Source organism: Euprymna scolopes, chromosome 32, assembly GCF_053919585.1.
Source record: "Euprymna scolopes isolate OS-2025 chromosome 32, ASM5391958v1, whole genome shotgun sequence".
NCBI lineage: Eukaryota > Metazoa > Mollusca > Cephalopoda > Sepiida > Sepiolidae > Euprymna > Euprymna scolopes.
The window spans coordinates 88,262,699-88,288,199 of NC_136513.1; the positions used below are offsets into that span (position 1 = coordinate 88,262,699).

At 37.0% G+C, this 25,501-nt stretch overlaps 2 protein-coding genes across 2 annotated transcripts in view; one reads left to right on the forward strand and one right to left on the reverse strand.

Annotated features, from left to right (window-relative positions):
- LOC145256472 (neo-calmodulin-like) overlaps window positions 1-25,501 on the reverse strand; it is a 94,278-nt gene that overhangs the window by 43,692 nt on the left and 25,085 nt on the right. The window lies entirely within an intron of this gene.
- LOC145256471 (uncharacterized) overlaps window positions 10,381-25,501 on the forward strand; it is a 132,787-nt gene continuing 117,666 nt past the window's right edge. Inside the window, exon 1 of the mRNA XM_080115408.1 lies at window positions 10,381-10,527. Within this exon, the coding sequence (XP_079971534.1) occupies window positions 10,425-10,527 (103 nt within the window). The 5' untranslated portion in view covers window positions 10,381-10,424. The remainder of the gene's footprint in view (window positions 10,528-25,501) is intronic.

Genomic DNA, 25,501 nt, shown 5'->3' on the forward strand with positions numbered 1-25,501 from the left:
TAACCTTTGACCTTCTTCAGATGTATCTTGTCGAACTCGGGAATGTTTCTGTTGAACTCAGGAATTTGGACAGAATTTTGAGCAGAACCCTTTAGTAGTATGGGTAGTAGTAATAGTAGGGGTAGCATGCTCTTGTTCCATCAGCCATGACTGGATAGAGACCCTAAGTAATTCCCAATTGTACTTTTTCGGTCGCCCACATTAAGGATTGAACCCCCAACCTTCAGGAGACTATCACTTTTTTGCAATTGATTTTTCAAAGTATTCTAACCACTACGCCACGGGTCCTTGCGGACAGAGCAAGAGCACGCTACTCCCGTGAAGTAAATAAAGGGTTCCACTCAAAATTCTGTCTAAATTCCCGAGTTCAACAGAAACATTCCCAAGTTTGACAAGATACACCTGAAGAAGGTCGGAGGTTACATCGACTGAAACATTGTGAAAATGACATTCAAGATGAGAACAGTAGTCCGATAAATCCAAATAATACGAATAACGAATCCTCATCTAAAAAATTCAGAAACATTATACTGATTATCCATAATAAGCACAAGATGATACACATCTAGGGCAATTGCTCTTGACATATCAAAGGCCTTCGACAAGGTATGGCATAAAGGCCTACTTCACAAGATTTCCAGCTACGGTATAACTGGAAATGTTTTCTCAATTATTAAATCATTTCTCTCTGATAGGCTCATAAGAGTAGTGGTCGATGGACAAAAATCAGAGGCCTGCAGTATTAATGCTGGAGTTCCTCAGGGGTCCATCCTGGGTCCAACTCTCTTCCTGATCTACATCAATGACCTCCCTAAACACATACTTAAATCATTCGTTGACATCTATGCTGATGACACAACCATCTATAGCAACACATCAAAGGCTGTAAATGACTAAGTTCTCTCTGATTCTCTCTCCTTTGATCTCGAGCGTGTAGTTCAGTGGGGGAAGACGTGGCTGGTTACCTTTAATGCATCTAAAACCAAGCTCCTATCCTTACACCATCAACGCTCTGATCCCCATCTCGCATCAATTGTAATGGATGGCTCTCGCCTAGGAGAAGCTCAATGTTTTGACAAGCTTCTGGGTTTGACCTTTACTCCTGATCTGAAATGGAACACATACATCAAGTCTGTTGCCAAGGTTGTTGGAAAGATGGTAGGTTCCTTCTATCGCTCCAGAAGATATCTCACTACTGATGCAATTCTCTATCTATATAAAAGCCAAGTACGTCCAAGGATGGAATACTGCTGCCATATCTGGGCAGGAGCTGCTAAAAAAAGCCTATCCTGCCTTGACAGAGTACAAAATAGACTTTGTGGCTTAGTGGGGGATGCCCTTTTCTCTTCCCTGCAACCTCTCTTTCACAGAAGAGACGTTGCGAGCCTGTCTTTGTTTTACCGTTATTTCTATGGCAAGTGCTCGTCTGAGCTCCAATCTCTGGTCCCCTCTCGCCAATCTTTTATGAAAAATACCCGTCTAGCTGAAGCCACTGTCAAAAATTTTCCCCACTCTCTATCTGTGTCTAAATCAAAACGTAGATTCCATGAACACAGCTTCTTTCTTGGAACAGCACGCCAGTGGGACTCTGTTCCGTCTGCCTGTTTCCCACCTGACTACAACTTGGATGTCTTCAAATCCAACGTAAACAAATTCCTGATGAACCGCTCCCTTAAGTAGACACTTTATGAAATCTCAACACTAACGTACAACGTACTGTACATGCAATAACCCTTATCCCTGAGTGGCTTCCGGGCCTTGATAAGTGGTGACCTCCTTGTAAAAAAAAAAAAAAGATGGTACACATACAGGAGTTCTATAGGGACTTTAAACCACAACGCTTACTATGTCTAGGATTAAAGTCACCTCGGACTAACATTCAGAGAGTCGGGGTATACATTGTTTCCTTTTACATGACTTGTACCTTGGCAAAATACAAAATTGACTTCACAATCTAGTGGGAACTAATTTTTTCTTTACCCTGCAGACCGTTTTTCACAGAAGAAACATTACTATTCTTTCCTACACTATTCCTATTTCCATGGTAGGTGCTCCACTGAGCTTCAAACTCTGGTAACGCCCTTGTAAACCTCAGCAATAACTTTCTCTTTCCTATCGTATATGTATCTAAAACCAAAGAGACTTCCATGAACAGAGTTTTTTTCAAAAGACTTTCCAACAGTAGAGCACATTTCTGCAGGAATGATTCCCCGCAGACTACAACAGGGTCGTCTTCAAATCCAATGTTAGCAAATACCAGTTAAATCGTCTTGAGAATTTATCGTAGTTCTTGATCATTTCATAGTATGGTTTGAAAATCTTGTTAACCCTTATCCTCGAATTGTTTTTGGCCTTGGATATTGAATCATTAGTATAAAGAATTTGAGCATGCAGGGTCTCCTTCCACAAGTAAAAAATTTACTTTCACCATGACTAATGTTTGTGCAAAATTAAAAAAAAAACAAAAACAAAAAAAAAACAAGGCGTGGTTATTGAGAAAAGTGCAAACAGATGAACAATTTGGGGACAAATTTACCCCTATAATGCTCCCTAGGAGGGCAACCAGATTTATCAAAAAAAATCTGTTAACCCTTATCCTCGAATTGTTTTTGGCCTTGGCAAGTATTGAATCATTAGTATAAACAAGCCAAATATGCAGGGTCCCCCTCCACAAGTAAAAAATTTACTTTCACCATGACTAATGTTTGTGCAAAAATTAAAAAAAAAAAATTCTAAGGCGTGGTTATTCAGAAAATTGCAACAAATGAACGGACAAATGGTAGTGCATTACTAGGTCTAATCCCTCCTTTGTTGGAGGGGGGGGAAGGTGAACAACTTGGCTCCAAATGCAACTAGTCTATCAGTGCCGTTCCCAATCCTCTCCTCAACATATCTGCTTGCTTGATTTACTTCCTAGTTGATAAGAGCAGTGATTTCTTATCATAGTTTTTCGTCTGTGGCAATATTAGAGATAAGGTGTGAAGAGGATTGTTATAGGATTGGCAAATTGAAACATAAGCTTAAAAATCAAATTTTCATTTAAGATTAGCTGGAATAGTAATTCAATAGTATATACAACATGATAACTTAAAAATAATTTCAAAAATGACCTGGCAAATATACCTGGTGAACCAAGTGCAAGAGAGATACAAACAATTGCACTTCAAGGGACGGCCAAACTTAAAATGATCTCTCGGTTGAAATGTATGAGAGAGCAGTGCAAGTTAGAAATTATATACACAATATGATAAAATTGTTGCCCTAGAAAAGACAGCATGATTCAATTTCCGTTTGATGAAAGCCGGTTTCCTTTTTTTGTTGCAGACCATCTATTAGTTGGTCAGTTGTGTACAAATTCCAAAAGCGATAGGAGCCTTCTATTGTGTCTGAAAGTGGCTCAATGTTCAGTGAGCGAGATTGGAGATGCACTGCTGTACAACTCATGCTCTCTACCGATCCAAGTTATGACAACAGGACCATTGCCAGCACCTTCAAAATGCAAATCCGGATGGTTCAATGCTTGAGAGCACAGCTCAACACATCAGAAGACCCATGGTTATGGTCTTTGGTATGGTTTCAAGTGAGGGGCACATCATGCCACCTCACATCTTCGAAGTAGGCTTGAAAGTCAACATCAAAGTGTACCTGGATGTGCTGAAGAGTGTGGTGATCCCCAGTCCAATCAGGTGACTGCTGGAAGACCGTGGGTGTAGGAGCAGGACTTGATGCCAGCCTACAAGTCCAAAGAGACCCAGACTTGGTCTCAGCAAAAAAATGCTACGATTTTTTTATTCTTCTCTCAGTGCCCTCTCCTCTCCTGATCTGAACCCGCTGCACTACTTTGTTTGGTCATATGTTGAGAACATCACCAACCTGACCTCCTACAATACCAAAGCCAGCCTGATCGCCACCATTCGCTGAGTATTCACCAAGCTCCGGCCAACAGTTGTGGAAAGGGCATGCTCTCAGTTCCGGACCCGTATTGAGGCAGTGACTGAGGCTGAAGGTGGCTACATTGAATAGATGTCAGCTCTGCTACACAATCAAGTTCCCTGAATTGATTTTTTCAATAAAAGTTTTAAAATAAAGCTGTAGTGTTGTTTTCTTTAGGGTGACAAATTTATCGTTCCACCCTGTATATAGTTTGTTATACATTCAACAACACAACATGAATATTCCAAATAATACGAAAATTGGCTAGTCAGAATCAAAGTTTTATTTGTTAGCTTATGTGCTATTAAGGCCTGACTTTTAACAATTCAACAAGATAATTGACAGTGTTATATTCTTAGCTGTCATATGTTTCTTGTAGTTTTGCTGGTTTTTCTTCTTTCTTTGTGCGTAGATGATTATTTTTGTCGTCATTTCAATATGGCTAGCTGACCTGTTCATCGTGTGAAGTCAGCATCTCTATTATCGGCGTCATTGTTTTTATTTTATATTATTCTTTGGCCATACTGTTCCATTTATGGAGTGTTACAGCTGTCGATTGAGAGAAGAATCTACAAGATATGTATCTGCGAAAGAGGAAACTGTTGGTTTGGTTACACTGGAAAAAATGGAGCTTACATTTATCTCCCTTTCACGACGGGATGATGTGAAACAAGGATTGGAAAGTGGGTTTTGAAAAAGGAGGCAGTGCTTTAGAGAAAGAGTACTTTGGCCTGTGAAATATGCCCAGGCACTGCTATTGGTGTTCCCCAGTAGGGACACCTCAGGCAATTAGAAATAAATCAACCCCTTCTCAAAGGGAAACGGCAAAGCCTGGAAGAGGGAATCTCAGTTAACAGGGAATAAGCCATCTCAACAATGGCATGTTGACTTTGGGCCTGCAGGAGAGTGCTTGGGTTAGTGAATAGAAGTCAGTTGGTCAGGAAAAGCCACGGAAAACATCGGAAGTAATCAGAATCAATTCGATACAAAGAGGGATAAATAAAAACCTGGCTAGAGATAGTTTAGTCTAGAAATCAATTTCCAAAGGCCATCCAATAAATGCCAGCATGTAAGGTAGACAGTAAACCCGAACATTTAAGACACTGACTTTTCAAATCTAACTTTCTGACCCTTGTGTCACAACATCGTTGATCTAGTAGTCGCCATTTTTTCTGATACCTCATTGTAATACAGCTTCCTATTCCGGTAGCTTCTTACTAAGAATCACAGGCTTGTGGAACTCTCTTCCTGCTGACTTGACTGTTTTCCACCCTATTTTTTAACCATGGTCTTTTCAAAACTTAGATCAATAGACACCACTTGTCTTTGCGGTAATCAGCTTTCGATCTTGTTGGCTTCTTACATTAAAAGTGGCTTCATGCCTTGTCTGGAGCGATTTTCATTTTAAAAAATATGATTAAAGGATGGATGGGTGTTCTCGGGTCAGTAGATGTAGACGAGTTGAAGTAGCAAGGTCAGTTGGCAGGGGAAGGTCAAAGGATAAGAAGGAAGGAAGTAGATGTCAAACAATTAAAGTGGGAAACAAAAATATGGGAGTAAGTAACAAAGATGGATTTGAGAGAAGGAGGGATAAAGAAATACCTGGCCAGAGATAAGAGGCATTAAACTGAATACAATGAAAACAAAATATTGAGTCATCCCAGAGCATTATTCTTAGGTCCACTCTGATCCAAAGTAGAAATACCTGTCAGGCTTCGATCTTTTTTTTTTTTTTTTTTTTTTTTTTACATAGGCATAACCACTTATCAAGACCCAGAGAGCACTCGAGGATAAGGGTTAAGAGTGTACAGTAGTCAATTGTACAATATAGTAATCGCTGGTAATGGAAATTCGGTAAATTTGTTAACTATTAGTTAAATAGGATTTGTGCTAAAGGGGATACAGTGCACTTGCAGGGCTTTACTTTGCGAGTGAAACAGTCGCATTTGTGAGTGATTTTTCAAAGTGGCAACTAGAAATAATAAAACGCTTCTTTTGGCGATTTTTTTTTTTTTTTTAAACAATCTTCCAAAACTCATTACTGAGTGCAAAAATTTTCAACTTTTTTTTTTTTTTTTTTTTTAATAAATCGAGCAAAGTCAAATTATTTAAACAATATACTTTTTTTTTTATGAAGGTTGTTCAAAAAACATCCTAAGAAATAGAAATGTAAGTGGGGGAGTCTCACTAATGCACCACCAAGAATACCTGCATGATGCAGGGCTCTACATTGCGAGTGAAACAGTCGCATTTGCGAGTGATTTTTCAAAGTAGCGACTAGAAATAAATGAAACGCTTATCTTTTAGCGATTGTATTCTTTCACTGACAATCTTGCAAAGCTCACTACTGAGTAAAAAATATCTTTTCAACTTTTTTTTTTTTTAATAAAATGAGCAAAGTCAAATTATTTAAACAATAAAAAGGTTTAACAAAACAATATACTTTTTTTTAACAAAGGTTGTTTAAAAACATCTGAGGAAATTCTAATGTTTATACGTTCAAGTATCAACATAAAATTTGTATATATTTAGAATTACACTCATTTAAAAAATACAAAAAAATCTTTATGATCTACATACTCATCGTCGAACGAAGATGTCATATTCTAAAAATCATGTGGGTTTGGCTAGTAAACGAAAATATTTAATTGTCAAAGGTCAACTAAAGATAAATTTGTCTGTAGAACCCTGACTTGATGCCAAAGGAAAAATGGGAGGAAGTAAAAAGGGTTATTTTGATAGAAATCATCATCATCATCATCATCATAACTTACATGAAATTGACTTCCAAACTAGTATATCTCTGACCAAGTCTTTATTTATCCCTCTTGCAGAAAAAAAAAAAAAAAAAAAAGATTCCTTAACTCAAATATAGCAACAGTACTCCATATAAAGCAACTACTTGGCACTCACGTACACATTGTGTCCTCTCCCCGACCGGACGCCATAATCACATTGACACACTGGTTTTCATTAGATCACCAAAGTTAAGCACTGTTGAGCTTATGTAACTTGTCAGAAAGAGCCAACACAAAGTTGCCGGAGTTTGTGTCAAAAAACTGGACGGGTACCTCCAACGCTTATAATATTTATAACAACAAAAAACCATTAATTCAGAATATGGTGCCCCCACTACCGCATCTTCCCTATTTTAAAAACGGCTTTCTATTAAGAAAACCGTTCTTAACATGGGGAAAGGGAAGGAGGGTTAATGTTGACATGCAGTGTTGAAAATCATTTTTGATTTGAAAATTTTTTTGCCGATTTGATGAATTTCATTGAAACTCTGCTTCTGACAGCTGATTGGATAATTGCTTTGGTAGCTTATATAAACTGCCAGAAGATGCTAACGTAAAGTTGCTGGTGATCGGGTCATAAATTGGATCAATACCTTCTAACATATAAAAGGCAAAATGGGCATGCTTATGTTTGTCCACAAAAGGCTTTTTGCGTTGGGGTTCTCACGTAGGTTAGATTCCAGGAGAAATTTTCTAATACTTCCTATATCGTAATATCTCAGATTTGCAAACGGACATCATCGCTATCTTTTTTTTTATAATCACGTTTTAAAAATTTCTTCGTTTCCAGTGTTTGTTTGTCTTTTTCGTAGAAATAAAATGAAATTAATCGAAGCAAACGCAAATGCCTGGCCTTCGGGCTAGGTAGTATCTGTTCTGTAATTGGTCCTTGGTCAATGTAAGGGAAACCTTTCATACTGAGACAATATTTATTTGGGTACTGCCAGAGTGCCCCATTTTGGGGGGGAGCTGCTGCTTTCCCCCACATTAAAAACGACCTTTGTGGGAGGTTTAAAAGCAATGCCATTTCTGCAAGTCATCGTTTTCATTGACTACGTTAAATTTAAACATTTTTACACTTCCGGCCGCGTCATGGAGTAGCGGTAAGACGTCAGATTTTCTTTCCCTTTCTTTTCCGCCTTCGTGTCACGGGTTCAAGCCAGCCTGCCTGCCTACTACCACTTTTTTTTTTTTTTGTGCTCAATACACACCTCCAAACACCCGGGCAACGCCAAGCACCCCTGCTAGTATTGCAGAAAAGAAAAAAAAGAAAAAGATTCCTTAACTCAAATATAACAACAGCACTCTAGATAAAGCATTTGTTCAATCATTGTGTCCTCTCTCCGACCAGAAACCATAATCACATCGACACACTGGTTTTTGTTAGATCACTAAAGTTACGCAATGTTGAGTTTGGTCAGTACTAGATAAGCGACCATTTGGGAATACTAGGCACTGTATGTAGGAAGATGTCGATACCGTTTTGCAAGAACATAATGTCATCATCTTTGCTAACTAGGATATACATGCGCCTGGGGACCGGTATCCCATCTAGGTTTAATGTCATTGGAATTGCAATTCTTACATCATATTTTGAAAGAAGAAAGACTAAAAGAGAAAAGATTAAACTAGAAAAGAGGATTAGTGCTACTGGTGAGACCTCTATAAAATAAAACGCACATACTGCTCCTACTCCATGGGGGATTTGGAAAAAGAAGCCATTATAAATGAACTAGAATGGATACCCGGCGTTACCTGGGTGGACATGAAGTTCAGTTTGGACACAACTGCTATACTAAGGATATTGAGCACTTTCACTGCTACCCCGACAACAATTTCAAAAATAAAAGAATGCCTGAAAAAAGTATGTGACAACCTCCCCACCAGATATTTCGGCAGAAGGGATAAAAAGAGAAGAAGCTTTTCTCTGGATATTGAGCATTTTTTTATAACTATATACCAGTTTAAGCTTATATGTATTTTCAATCGCTAGTTTATAGTGTTTGATTTGGTTGTTTTATAGTGGATTTTATCGTTTTTGTTCCCTGCCTTGCAGAACATGAATGAGTTTTGCAATGGAAGAGGGAAAAGGGTTACAGTATTAATGTTCCATACATTTTAAGTGAGGAAACCAGTCAGGAAGTGGGGGAGATAGAAAAAAAAAAAAGTGGAAATGGGAAGAAAGAAAAGGTGGGTTTTTGTTTTTGGTTTTGCAGAACATAATTGAGTTTTGCAAAAGGAAGTAGAAAAACAAAAAGCATCAATGTTAGGTGCTTTTCGTGTCAGGAAGCCAATATCTTCAGACAGCCTGATTTGGTGCTACCAAATCAGGCTGATTTGAGAGAGAAGGGGGAAAGAGAAAGAGAAACTAATGCAATGAACTTGTGGCTAGGAGCAAAGTGTAGTACCTGTTCTGATGCTACATACACTTGGTCTATTTCTGTCCTCAGTCAGTGAAGGAAAAATCCTTCAAGATTGAGGCAATTTTCTAAAAAAATTTTTTTTTTTCAAACCAGAGTACAGCTTTTGGAGGAGCTGGATTTTTCCCCACATTAAAAACCGACCTTGTCTCTAACTTTGCCATCGTATGGGGGAGGGGGGGAGTAGGTAGGAACTCGTGGTTAGGTGTCAAGAAAACAATCATTAACATATGGAGATGATCTAAAGAGTGGTGGAGTGCACACACACACACACACACAAACACGCACACACACACACACACAAACACACACAAACACACACAAACACACACACACAAACACACACACACACACACACACAAACACACACACACAAACACACACACACACACAAACACACACAAACACACACAAACACACACACACACACAAACACACACACACACAAACACACACACAAACACACACACACACACAAACACACACACACACACACAAACACACACACAAACACACACAAACACACACAAACACACACACAAAGGGACAGAATCTATAATATAAATTTCACCTATCTGTTTAAATGTATGTATGTTTGTATGTCTTGCACACCTTTCGACAGAGGCGACGGATTTTCATGAGTTCGGTATCGTTTTATAGCTCGCCCCTTCAGGTGACAAATATCGAAGAATTGGCCAAAAACATTAATTCCTTCATCCTAAACTCGGCCGTTTTGCACAAGGAGGGTCGATGCTTTTTTGCTGACATTTTAGCAGGTCATCGTCACCATTGGATTGACTTCTGTTAATTTAACGCTTTTGACTTCCGGTCGTGTCATGGAGACATCGACTAAGGCGTCAAATTTTCTTTCACTTTCTTTTCAGCCTTTGCGGCATGGGTTCGAGCCTGCCTGCCTACTACCACCTTTTTTTTTTTTTTTTTTTGCTCAATACACACCTCCAAATACCCGGGCAACGCCGGGCACCCAGGCTAGTTTGTTATAAATGAAACCGCTGCAATCCTAAAGCAATAAAACTGCATCATGTTTAGGATACCGATTACATCAAAAGAAATAATATCACCTAGCGACAAATTCACAAAATCACACACACACACACACACACACACACAAATCGTGAACAAGAGGTGACGCATTTGTAACCTTGGAAAAGGTATCAACAACCCCCCCCCCAAAAAAAAAATAACACAACAAATAAATCAAAAAGTTAAGCTGACCGACCCTGAACATGAGAGAACATGCTGTCGCACAAGCATGTCAAACTTGAGGTTCCCTGCTGAGGATCACATTGGTTCATATTTTTTAGCTGTTATCAGGACTGCATGCGAAGCACATTGCCAAGGCTGCTGCAAAGAAGGTAGGCTCCCTCTACGTTGCTAGAAAATTACTCACACTCGAGAATATTCTATATCTTTATGAAGCCATGATTCGCCCATGCATGGAGTATTGTTGACACATCGGGGCTGGTGCATCTACTACTAGCCTCTTTCTCTCTTTTAGATGGGGTCCAAAAAAAACGTCTTAAATCTAATAGTTTCTGCAGTATCTGTCAAGCTACAACCTCTGTCCAATCACCGCAATGTTGCATCCCTGTGCCTATTTTACAAGTATTTTAATGGAATGTGCTCCGATGAACTCTTAGCACTTGTGACCCCTCAATGTACATACTTCCGGCTAACCTGAGAAGCAGCAAAATTCCACCACTTGATTGTTGAGGTCCCTAGTTGCCAGAAAATTTTCTACTTTTAATAGTTTCTTCTCTCAGACTACTAGACTTTGCAATTCCCTCCCTGTTGCCCACTTCCTTGACTAACTAGACAGGACCCAAAAAAGAGTCTTAAATCTAATAAGTCTCGTATTATCGACCAAACTCCAACATCTGTCCCATCACCGCAATGTTGCCCCCCCCCCGTGCTTGTTTTACTAATACTTTAACAGAATGTGCTCTGATGAACTCAGAGCACTTCTATCCCTTGACATACGTACTCCCGACTAACTCGACAAGTGGCAAAATTCCACCTCTTTACTGCAAAGGTCCCTAGATGCCAGTCAACTTCTTCTCTTGGACTTCTAGACTTTAGAATTCCCCACCTGTGTTCTGCTTTCCTGGCTGCACTAGTTTGCAGAAGTTAAAATATGATGTGAATAGACATCTTGCTGCTCAACTCCCCACAATCCATTGCTAGATATAATCCCAAATAGTAGCTCTTTATGTTCCAAGTGGTAATATACCTTGTTTGGGATGGAAATAAGTTTTTTTTTAAAAAAAAAAAAAAAAAGAAAAGAAAAAAATTAATGCCGAATATTTTTGTTAATGCAATCCCTTAAAGAAAATTGGCGGAACTCTTCTTCAACAACACCGCAATGAATAAATCTCAGCTCCGATTTTCTCTCTCAGCTCTCAAAAACTCTACTCTCTATTTGTCCTTTTCTTTTTTTTAACTATTAGGTCACCGCTTATCAAGGCCGAGAGGCCACTTGAGGCTAAAGATCATACATCTCAGTGATGACCGATAATGGTCGAAATAGGACGGCTTAATAATCTGCACTTCAATTTCTTGTTCTCTGTCAGTGGAGGAGAAATCCTTCACGACTGAGACAATTTTTATTTTTGTTCCTTTTCTCCACGTTAAAAAACGACCCTGGTGTCTAACTCTGTCCCATGGGGAGGCATTGTAAATAGGAACAATGTTATGTGAACAAACATGTTGCTTATATTATTTAATTGGAATTCATTATTGAGATGAGTATTATTTTTTAATTTATTTATTGCGGACTATTATCCTCATCTTTCTTAGATGTTGCTTCATGACGTTTCGGCCAACTATTCCTCTGGCCTTCATCAGGTGGTATCCGCGACGGATAGGAACTCTGAATCTCCTGACTGCATCCTCAGCAATTACTGCCTTCCATAGTTGTTGTCGTCTCATCACGTTTTGGCCAAGTAAGCCTCTGGCCGGTTTTGGTTAGAATTGAAAAAAAGAGAGAGGAGGGGGAAAGAGGGAGGGGAAGGAAGGAAAGCGACAATTTCAGACAATTCTCACCTGGAACCGTAGAGATTCAACGTTTCTATCCACTGCGCCACGGGCCCCATTGTGTCTCTATCCCGATGTGGTTACCAGCTGAAGAAGGCCAGAGGAAGAGTTGGCCGAAACGTCGTGAAACAACAACCAAAATAAAGATGAGGATAATAGTCCGCAATAAAATAAAAAAAAACATGTTGCTGTTCAACTTCACACCTGATCTAGCAACCCCATAAATCTGGTCCCTCTAACAGTAGCCACTCATGCTTCGGTGATAATAAACACTGTTTGGAGAAAACAAAAGTAAAAACAAATTTATTTTTACAAGCGAGTTTCTGCTTATCAAGATCTAAAAGCCACTCAAGGATAAGAATCAATGCGTGTCAAGTGTCCGGTGAGATAAGACTGATGATCAGTAGTAGCGGAAATTTGGGTAGAATTTGATTTTTTTAGAGGACGGCTTGACAAGAACTTGTTTACATTGGACTTCAAAACGATCATGTTGTAGTCACCTGGGAAGCAGCCATGCAGTATTGTGGTCAACATATGCAAGTCAATGCTACCTACAAGCGAGTGTACATGTGAAATGGTCCACAGTCTTCAAGGCTGGCAGTAACCCTTCACATTCTTCTCCGTTGACAACTGGTTTTTACATCAGAGTTTTTCCTTCTGTAACATTGATGGACCCCCTCTCGTCGATTTCGGCATGTGAGGTTCTGCCACAACTAAGTTGTTCTGAAATCCACACAGATGATTTGTTTATAATGGTAAAGGCTTTGTGCAGAACCAAACATATTTTTTGGTACAACTGTTAACCTCAGTTGGTGCAATGGCTGCCACAAGACAGAACAAACAGTAGGCAAGTTTCTCCTTCTCCTAAATGCATCTCTTAATGAAAACTGGGGGTGCATCTCTCCCAGTGAATTAAAGATGCTCCCAGTTATCAACCTGGAAATTTTACATCTCGACGCAGTACATACAGCGCCTAGAATTCCCAAATGGTCACCCATGTGGTACTGGCCAGGCTCATCGTTGTTCAACTTTGGTGATCTGTTGTTACATTCCCAAATGGTCACCCATGTGGTACTGGCCAGGCTCATCGTTGTTCAACTTTGGTGATCTGTTGTTACATTCCCAAATGTTCACCCATGTGGTACTTGCTAGGCTCATCGTTGTTCAACTTTGTTGTTTAATTGTTCTTTACATTTTAAACGACCATTACTTATTAGGCTTGCATAGTCCACATATATCTTCCATTTTTGTCCTTCACAATAACGTATACAGTTTTTATGCCTGAATTCATATTAAACTAGCATTTCATCCCGGTGTTGCCCGGGTGTTCGGAGGTGTGTGTTGAGCAAAAAAGTGGTAGTAGGAAGGCAGGTTTGAACACGTACTGCAAAGGAGGAAAAGAACAGGAAAAAAAAACATGACATCTTTGCTGTTACGACCACTGCCAAACTGCAAGTGACGTAGGTTTAAATTAAGGCTAGACAATCGAAAAGAGGGGATGACTTTTGAAAATATTGGCGAAAGAAAGCGACCCCCCTCCCTATAGAAAAATGCCCAGTTGAGGGTGAAGAAACTGATGTTTTGAGCCAATTTTTCGATATTTGTAGTCTGAAGGGTCGAGCTTCCAAACAATACTGACCTTGTGAAAATCCGTCGCCTCTGTAGAAAATTTTAGGCAGACATGCAAACAGACATACATACTTTTATATATTGGTAGCTCAAATTTTCGACCCAAACCAATTAAAAAGCTTGCTCTATCTCTGAATACCCTTTATGTAAAATTTCAAATGTTTAGACCAGAAATTGTCTGAGTAATTTGGTAGGGACCGAAGCGGTCAAATTTTTAAAAGCTTTGAGCTCTTAACATTTGTTTTGGGCTCAAATCAATTTATTAAGTTAGATTCATGTTCAACGAACCTATATCTACAATTTCAAATGTTTAGACCCAAAATTGGCAGAGGAGTTTGGTAGAGTTCTCAAAGGTCAAATTGTTGAACTTTGACCCCTTAACAGTCAAATTTCTGGCCGAAAACGGATTACAAAGATCTTCCCAAATCTCAGTACCCTTTATATCAAATTTCGAGCCTGTAGACTGAAAATTGACAGAGTTCTTGTGTAGGGAAATGTACACACACACACACACACACACTTTCACTTTTATAGATATATAGATAGATGTCAGCATGGTTCTTTGCCATACACAAGGAAACTCCAAAACGGCACCTATCAAAGCTAGGAACCACACCACAACTCTTCTGGAAGTTGATGGTTCAATCCAGAGTTTATTGTTAATTGAATCCAATAACTTTTTTCAGTGCGTAATGAATAAATATAAATGAAAAAACAAAGAAAAAGTTATCGATCGCATTCGCACCTGTATAACATTGTCTTTTTTTTCTTTGTTTTTTTTTTGTTTTTTCAAAATAAATTTCTTGTTCAATTGATGCACGAGTAATATAATGATTCAAGCAATTATGTTTTTCCTTCATTTTTTCCTAATTCAGAGAACAATAAACGGACTTGTTTAATTCAATACATTTAAGATTAAGAAACTTTTTATTGATTTCAAAATTTTTAATGGATATATTTTTTCCATTAAGCATACAGATAGTTTTAAATATGTTTTTCTCACCATGCATACAGTTAATTAATTTTAAGTATATTTTTCTCAAAATCAAACTTGATGACTAATTGACATCATTTTGCAAATAGGTTGTAGAACATGAGAAATAATTCCAAATAATTAAAACTTGCAAGGGAGGAGGGGGGCATTGGAAAAACTGAAATTCATCACTGGTTAATGCTTTCTTAAAAACAATCTTCTGAAATAAAGTTTAAAATCAGCGTTGTATATCACGTAATGGCTACAAATTCCCATTAATCAATTAAAAATGATTTTCTTTATACAAATAAAATCACTTGATCAATTTACATGATTTTTGGTGGACAATGTTTTTTCCATCATGGGTATGTACATAAAGATTTTTCTTTATTTTTGCTTATTCTTGGGGGATAAGTTATACACTAGCACCAATGTTTTAAGTAAATAAAATTTTTATTTGCACTGAAATCAATTATGTCCTCTATTGCATTCATTTATGACCTTGAAATCTTTCGGGTTTGTATGCTTTTAGGGCACATCCTAATAAAATAAACAATTCAATACAAGCCTCTGAAATGACGAACACAACAACTTCATAAAATGTAACACAGAAAAGGTTTATTAAGGAGAATGTAATATGTTCCTTGTCAAAAGCTGGACTCTGGCTACCTGGTGGTGTCGCGGTAGTTATTCCCCGTGGAATCGTCGATACCGTTAGAAATCACAGAGGTGGAGAGAGAGAAGAAAAGGGAGGTCCGTTCTGTTTGGCATCTCTATCAGTAAGGACGAGTTGTTCTTCTTCCAACCGAATGCTGGCCGATTTACAATGCGCCGTACCCCTGATTGGTCAACATGTGGCCAAATAGCACACGGGTAGAAGCATTGATTCGTTAAAAGAAAATAGTCCCATTTGTTTCTGCTACAAATCCGTCTTTATCCAAGTTTTTATGAACTTGTTTCGATTTTACTAGTTTCGATTTGACTGGTTTCGATTATCTATCTACTAGCAGGCCATCCGGCGTTGCCCAGTCATAAGATACGCATAAATATTATATTTTAATTAATACAGAAACTGAGACATGTGCATGCGAGTATAATGTTTTTTTCTAAACAGTTCACTTCTTGCAAGTAAAAAAAAAAAAAAAAAAATACTCGAGCCGAGATTGAAACCAAAACCTAAAAACAGTGAGTCAAGTACGATAAGCATTAGACTAACGCGACATGATTTTTAAAAAATGTTTCAAACCTACTTATTCTTAGCATAGGTAATCTGTCATGTGAACCATTCACACATGCGCATTTGCGAAAAAGTTAGCAAACAGAAAAAATCCGACGACTCCCACATACCAATTTTTCAATGTTGACCCCTTATCAGCCCTTTTTTCCAGATGAAAATGAATGAAAAAGTTTTCCACATGTCTGAATATCCTATATACCAAATTTCAAGTCAGCAGATCAAAAATTCGTTGAATATATAGGTTGAGAGAACAATCCTCACACACACACACACACACTCTCAATTTTCTAGATATAAATAGGTAGAGATGTACCTATTAGTGATAGGATGATTTCAATATTTTCCCCTGATTCCGATACATTTACCAATTCCGTGCTAAATTCCCGATTCTGATACAATTACTGATTCCGATTCTTTATAAATCTTTAATTATAAGATTGTTATTCCCGATTTTCATAAAAACACAAGTAAAATATGCAGATATTTTCCTAAACATAAAATTACACTTGTGGAGGATAATCTATTGATTTTAGCTTTACTGGTAATTTAAAATCAATAAATATTTAGTATTTTATCATTTTTACCAGCTATGGAAGATTTTATTTTAAACAAAATCAAATAAAAAAAAGACAATTAAAAAAATCGTTTTGGCATCGGAAAATAGGCACAAATTTTTCCGATTCCGATATCCCCAATGTAGAATATTGCTAGGGTGAGCCAACTAATCCAATGAAGATGTTGTGCTGAATGGATGCGATAATTGACAGAGTGTAGTTCCTGGCAGAAGTCTAGAACAGTAAAAACCCCTGAATGCCAGAGCAGCTGGCATTTGTAGAGTGGCACCTGCCCCTCCTGGCATGTTTAGCCAATCAGGCGCCTCAAAATAGAACAATCCACCATCCCTGACTAATTGTAGGCTGGTCCAATGGCAATTAGCATACCACTAATTGCTACTGAATAAATCTGTTAAAATTAGTTAAATGGTCCATAATGGTGGAGAGGGAAGGTAAGCGCATTCTTGATTCTTGATTCTACACCCAAATCTTCCGATTTTTCCAATTCCCGATTCCGATTAATCGTCCCAACACTAGTACCTATATCTGTCTACCTGATCTTTCTCGACCAATCAGAGCCTTTAGTATGTCATAGCTGTTCTCTGTTTACAATCTAACATGATTGCAACAGTTTTTGCATTTGTTTGATAAAATTTTTCCCGATTACTTTGAGCTATTTGACAACCAAAAAAATCTTTGATCTCAAGAGAAACTTAGTACTGCAAACATGAATAAACATGCAGTATCAAGCATATCATATGAGCGGGGAGGTAGGGGGTCACCCGAAAATTTACTTATTGCAAACTATTGGCAACAGATAACAAACTTCATGTTATCTATATAATACTCTGCTTGTTCCTTCATCCTGCATTAGTCACCTGGGTGTTCCAAACACGGTTAGTCTCATGGAGTGCTTATACACCCCCAATACAAAAATATTTATAGTGTTATTATTTTGTAAAATATAGTTATCCTGCTGGTTCAGAATATATCTACATACCTTGTTGAACATTGTGAATCACATGCATCTTGTTGATATTAATATAAAAATAATACAATAAAATAAATTATAAAAGTAAGAAAAAATTAAGATATTACATTAGCTAAGCTCATAGTTACAAGACTGAAAGAGTAATAAATTGTAAATAAAATAATAATCCATAAAAACTTATGATAAAGAAAATATCAAAACGTATTAATTCCATATTAAATATTATAGAGTAGCCTAATAGTACATAATATGCACTTATATCTACAAATTTTCATTCCCGCTGGAAAAATACAAAAATATATAAATCATAAAACCATAGCTACGTTAGTCAACTGGGGTGACTGGACACCCCAGAAGGACAAAGCGACGTCTTCCTCCAAGGAAAACTGAGATACAACTGCACCATACTACGTGTGTTATATCTTCACTGAGTCAGGAGAGTACTGGGAGGGAGGAAAAGAGAGTAATTGCCAACTAGGAATTATGAGCACTTATGCAAGATTAGGGTGACAAAACACCCCATGAGACTAATGCAGGCTGAAAAAGCCATATACAAGTTTTGAAAGTCAAACTGCTTCAGAAAAAGGCCGAATTCTAGTTTATTTAAGCATAAAATATACATTCACAAGGTGTTTTTGTTTTCTTTTTTAATTCATGAAGCGCAAATTTGGGGGTAGGGGATCTAAATAAAAGGTTTCGTCCAAAATTCTGTGCAGATTCCCTCATTTGTCAGAAAGATTCCCAAGTTTGAAAGAAAAGTTCCCGGGTTGGCCAAGATACACCTGAAGAAGGCCGGAGGTTACATCAACAGAAAAATTGCAAAAATAACACTCACAATGAGAATAGTCGTCTGAAGAATCCAAATAATAATCTGAACTAGCGGGACCTGTGGAAATTCCACAGGGGATTCATTCATATGTGATATATTGATGTTGGCTTTCTGTAGATGTTCAGTTTAAATGGAGACGCTCTGATATTATTGTAACTTTTTTGTTAAAACTGCAAAAATATTTATCTAAGCTAGCAGAGACGCCTGGCGTAGTCACGTCGTAAAATACGCTTAAATATGATATTTTAATTCTTGCAGATTTCGTATATATTTTTATAGAGTTCTATAATAATATCGATTTTTATATGTTATAAAGTTGTGATTTCAAAAATAAAAAAAGTATATCCATATGACTTGGGTGCATCAGCTTGAATCGAAATTGAAACCAAAACTTATGAAGAATTGTTGATAAAATTATTTATAAAAAAAAAAAAAAAATAGATTACTGGTGCCATCAGCTACAATTGAAACCCAAACCAAAACTTATGAAGATTCTTGGTAAAATTATTTATTACAAGAAATGGAAATCCATAACACTTAAAAGACAGTCACTCGGATGTAAGCGTGACATATGCTATCCCATTAGTATGTCGTAAAAGCTTCTTTCTTAGAACTGCACGCCTGTGGAACTCTGTTCCGTCTGCCTGCTTCCCACCTGACTACAACTTGGATGTCTTCTAGTCCAATGTTAACAAATTCCTAATGAACCGCCCCCTTAATTAAACACTTCATCAAATCTCCACACTAACGTAATGTACTTGCAATAACCCTTATCCCTGAGTGGCTTCCGGGCCTTGATAAGTGGTGATCACTGTGTAAAAAAAAAAAAAAAAAAAAAAGATTATCTACCCTCATCTAATAAGAGCCACCGAAAGTTGGGAAAGAAGTTGCAATTATCTTTTATTTTTTCTCTTATTACGCCATGTTTGAATTTTCAAGTAAAGTCACTAACATATAATAGATATCAACACAAATCTGATTTTTTCCTTTCTTGGTTTTTATAAATTGCTTTTTTGACTGCAATTTAGATCATGGTAAGACGGTGTAATCATTATTTTGTTTCTAATATAAAAAGGTCCTTTCCTCAGTTATAAGTGTGCTTAACAATTTACCAAAAAAAAAAAAAAAAAAAAAAAAAAAAGATATCGTGAAACTAGAATTTAACCTGAAAAACTATTTAAAAATAGCGCGGTACCAAAAATACATAAGCACAAAACAAAAACAAACAAAAAAAAAAAAATAAATAAAAAAGAAAGAAACCTTACCTTTTATTCTAGGAATTTAATACGAAAAAAAAAAAAAAAAAAAATCAGGGATGAAATATGAATTCGTTTTTCTTTTGTGGTCAAAACAGAAAACTTGTTTTCTTCAGTAAATTGATACAACTTTTGTTTTATGTGTCCAATTAATTAAAAAAAATAAAATTTAGAATTTTTTTCTCTTTTTTTTTTGTTTCTTTTGTTTTTTTCTACGTCGTTGCTGTTATTTATGGCAGTTTTAAGATTTGATTTAAGGTATGACAAAGGCATGACAACTGGCTTCTTCATGTAATATTTAAGCACGTCATTCGAGCAACCTGGGATTCTTAAGAACAACAAATTAAGATAAAACAGATTGCTCCCGCTATTTTTTTTTTTTTTTCAATAAAAATTGTAAAAAAATAATTTATTTTTTAGGCACAAATGCTTTTTTTTTGTTTTTCACTTAAAAATTGTAAAAAATGTGGGTTTTCTTTTCAGATTTAGGAACATATTTATAAAAAAAAATAAGTACCAGTCAAATACAAGAAAAAAAAATTGTGTGATTTTTTTTTATACTAGCAGGTCATAAATATGTTTAATATATTTTAATACATGCGGATTTTGTTTTCACTATTACAGAATCAATTTTCTATTGGATAATTATATATATATGTGGTACTGATTTCAAAAGTTTGAAAAATAAAAAGACTTGGCTGCAGTGGCCTTGCGAGGGGGTGGGGCCGCCCTGGGTGGCACGTACCAGGAGGCGGCATTTTGAGAGGGTAAGAAAATAAATAGAAATAAATGAAAGCTAACAAAAAAATCTGCAATTTTATACCAAAAAGGTTGTAAAACATCGGGACTTTTAGAGATATCGCAATCAGAAAAATGTGCCCCTATTTTATGAGAGGCACACGTCAGGGGCGGCATTTTGAAAATAGAGAAAATAAATAAAAGCTAACAAAAACTTGGAATTTTTTTACCGAAAAGTTTTTTTAAAAATCGGAACTTTTGGAGGTATTGGAATCAGAAAAATGTATCCCGATTCTATGAGCGGCCCATGTCAGGGCCGGCATTTTGAGAGGTTAAAAATAGAAAAAAATGAATAAATAAATAAAAGCTAACAAAATATCTTAAATTTTATACCGAAAAGTTTGTAAAAAATCGGAACTTTTAGAGGTATTGGAATCAGAAAAATCTGTTCCTATTTTACGAGCAGCACATACCAGTAACAAAAAAGTAAATAAAAGTGATTTTATCATTTCATAAGATTTTCAGGTGTCCAAATGTTCTCATTTAAATTTATTATTATATTTATTTGTGTAGCCAATTAATTTAATCTAACATTTTTTTATAATTTGAATTATACGTTTTTGTTTTGAAAAAAAGAATTTGGTTTCTTTTGTTTCATATTAACGTTTACATAATTCCTTTCAGATTAATGTTTACATACTTATTCAAATTATTGAAAAGAAATTGTTAAATTAAAATTAAAAAAATGGAGAATTGTGCAAGCATTAATCTGAAGGGAATTGTACAAACAGTTCAATGAAAAATATTTTGAGGGCTTTTTGGAATTTTGAAGGTTTTAACAGGTTGTCATATGCCAGCAGTGAGGGGGGTGCAAAACAGGTAATCATATGCCAGCGGTGAAGGGGTGGGGGAAACAGGCAATTATATTCTAGCGGTGGGGGGGGGGGGAAAGGTAATCATATACCAGCAGGTGAGGTGCAAAACATGTAATTATATGCCAGTGGAGGGGGGGGGAACAGGTAATTATATTCTAGCGGTGGGTGGGGGTGGGGGGCAAAACAGGCAATTATGTTCTAGCGGTGGGGGGGGGGGCAAAAAAGGTAATCATATGCCAGCAGGGGAGGTGCAAAACATGTAATTATATGCCAGTGGTGGGGGGGGGGCAAAACAGGTAATTATATTCTAGCGGTGGGGGGTGGAGGGGCAAAACAGGCAATTATATTCTAGCGGTGGGGGGGGGGGCAAAAAAGGTAATCATATGCCAGCAGGGGAGGTTCAAAACATGTAATTATATACCAGTGGTTGGGGGGGGGCAAAACAGGTAATTATATTTTAGCGGAGGCAGGGGAGCAAAACAGGCAATTATATTCTAGTGGTGGAGGGGGGGCAAAAAAGGTAATCATATGCCAGCAGGGGAAGTGCAAAACATGTAATTACATGCCAGTGGTGGGGGGGGGGGCAAAACAGGTAATTATATACTAGCGGTGGGGGGGGGGGAAAGGTAATCAATCATATGCCAGCAGGGGAGGTGCAAAACATGTAATTATATGCCAGTGGTGGGGGGGGGGGGGCAAAACAGGTAATTATATTCTAGCGGTGGGGGGGGGCAAAACAGGCAATTATATTCTAGCAGTGGGGGTGGGCAAAAAAGGTAATCATATGCCAGCAGGGGAGGTGCAAAACATGTAATTATATGCCAGTGGTGGTGGGGGGGGGCAAAACAGGTAATTATATTCTAGCGGTGGGGGGGGGGACAAAACATGCAATTATATGCCGGGGGGGGGGGAGGATGCTGCAAATTTTACGACCACCCTGGGTGGCAAAATCTGATGCTACACCACTGCTTGTACTGCCGTCAGCTAGAATCAAAACCAAAACATTTAGTGCTACGTTCGCCACAACAGACAGATCAGAAAATTATAAAATTGAACCACTTTTAGCCATGATTACTTTTACACATGCACAAACTAATACAAATATGTCAGCAACTTTAAATGAACATTTTGCATTTGAACTTTCTGATGTATGTCTATATGGGCTTTTCATCCATCCAAACAAAGATTTTACTTGTTATAAAGTCATTCTTGGTGTATGATTACTATTTCTTGTTAATTTCAGTTGTTTATGAGTTTATCGGTTAAATATTTACACACAGACAGTTGGTTGGTTGTTTTACGGCATATCAACCCTTTTCGGGTTATTTAATGCCGAATCCAAAGATTTTGAAGAAAAATTTTTTTTAATAGAATATATTTGTTGTTTTCACGTCGTTTTCTATTTAACCCATAGTTGGGACCTTAACAGGTACTACCACTCCGGGTCAGAGTGGACCTGGAAGCAATGGTAATTAAAGGGTGGCTCAACACTCCTCAAAGCCCACAAGCTGGGGCTTCACCACCGGATATAGTGTAAGGTCATATCCAGGACCCCCATTGAGGGACTTTTACCCTCTGCAGGGAGGCAGTCGGCGTATTCTAATGCCCCACCGACAGGGCCAACACACAGTCAGAGAAATACACATACAGACACATACAGCTACTGTTATCTCTCTTTCTATATATATGTAACTACTTAATTTACTCAGATAAAATCAATATACGAAAGTATAGATTTATGCGTAAACTTTAAGTATTTACTTCAAAAGTGCTCAATACATAAGTAGAGCAAGTTAGTAATTTATAAAATATATATGGCGATTAAGCTACACTGAATATTCCACGTTTCATCCACTCTAGGACTCTTCAGGCTTATATATATATATATATATATATATTATTGATTAGTTTTTTTTGGAAAAAGAATTCCAGCAGAGTGCTCAATTAAAAGGAAAATCCAAATTTTAAGAGCGTACTTATATTTTGTGTACAGAAAGATAGACGAATATTGGCTGAAGAGAGCTTGATAAGGATACCTTAAACGGGCCTTATTATCGGGCTTGAAACCGACGGTACCAATGACCTGTCTCAACTAACAACTTTCTGTACACAAAATATATATATATATATTATATATAATTTCAATGTTAATTAACCAGTAGTTTAAGAGTCTAGGAGTTTATCAGTTAAATATTTACACACAGAAAGACACACACATGTACATCTGATGTTTTATTAATATAGATAAAAAAACAAAAACAAATTTAATATTAAAAAATACACACACACACACATACACACACACACACACACACACATTTTACTAGTGTGTGTGTGTTTTAATATCAAAATAAATAAATGAAAACAATTAATTCCCCCAAATCTCGGCTTTTCAGTCTAGAATAAGTTTTTTAAAATTTTTTTACAAAGATTTTTGGAAAAAGAAAAACAGCATGCCAGTCTGTCTGTATAAAATAGGTTGCTTTTTTTTTTTTCTTTTTTTTTTTTTACAAAGGCATCTCCACATTATCAAGGCCAAGAGGCCACTCAAGGATAAGGGTTAAATGCTTGTTGTTGTGCTTATTTGTTTGCCTCCCCACGAAGGCAGAGTTAGTTACAAGGTCGGTTTTTAATGTGGGCAAAATCCAGCTCCCCAAAATGTGGCACTCTGGATACGAACAAAAATTAAAATTGCCTCAGCCATGAAGGATTTCTCCTCTACTGAGGGAGGACAGAAAAGGTGAAGTGTAACATCAGAACAGATACTACACTGTGATCTTTTAGAAAATATTTGCATATTTAACGTTTTGTATGGTAATTGTGAAAAGTAGTAACTTTATAGTTAAATATTTAGAGATTTATAAAGAATTGGAATTGGTAATTGTATCGGAATTGGAAATTTAGTACGGAAGTGGTAATTGTATTGAAATCGGGAAAAATATTGGAATCGTCCCATCATTAATGTATACATATATATATATACATATATATGATGATGATTGCAACGTCTTGTCAGACGAGTGCCACTCCTTCAGACATGAGCCCAAAAATGACTTCCATCGCCACAGGACCATTTTTATAGACAAATGCCTGAGGGAGATTTGCTTCTCCTAGAAAGGTTGCCTCCACCACGGCTTACGGGAGTCCTCTCCACCACAACACACACATACATACACACAAACACACACGGTGCTAGTTGGCCGTTGACCCCGAAAAAGGGTTCATTCGCCCTTTGAAAGGTCTTGTTTTTAATCCTTCAGGGAGACTAGCCGCCCTCCTCACGAAACAAGTCTGGTGGGGGAACCAGTTTAGTCGCCAGTGACCCGACCATGAGGCAGGTAGTACTGGGTTACATGGTACCAGTAGCATATGACATGACCTGACTACAATATACATACATACCATATATATATATATATATATATATATATATATATATATATATATATGTATGATAAGAATAAAGGAAATAGTATTCCAATGAAATAGAGAAATGAAAAGGAACAAACGGAGTTATGTGTTCACCAATATTTGTACCGGTGTTTTTGTTTTCTTAATTTCATTCATCCAGAGGAAGTATTGAAATAAAGACGAAACGTTGATGAACACATAATTCTGTTTGTGCCTTTTTATTTCTCTCTCTCTCTCTATATATATATATGTGTGTGAGAAAGAAAGAGAATCCTTTATTTTACGTGTGTAACATGCTCTTGTCCTGCCCGTTATGACTGGGTAGAAGTCCTAATTAATTTGCAATTATACTTTGAGTGTGTAACATGCACTGAGGATTGAACCATCAACCTCTTGAAGAGTATAATTTATAACTGAATTTCACCAAGTACTTTATTCGCTATGCTATAGGTCCTTGTGTACAATTCTAGTATGAAGTTTAAGAGTCTCACATTGACGGTGAAATAAGACCGAAGATGAGAACAGTAGTTCGAAAAATCCAAAATATTAGAAATTATTGATCCTCTCAAAAGAACGACTTGAAGAAGGCCGGAGATTAGAGCCTCTGAAACGTTGTGAAAATAACACTCAAGATGAGAACAGTACAGTAATCCGAAGAATCCAAATAATAGGAATAATTTTTGTTGCTTATTTGTTTGTAAATTGTTGCAATTAATTATAAGTTTAATTCCTCTGTTAATCCGATCAACTGGATTATCTTTATCTAGATCACCATCTCAGTCTTTAATCCACCAATTGAAGTT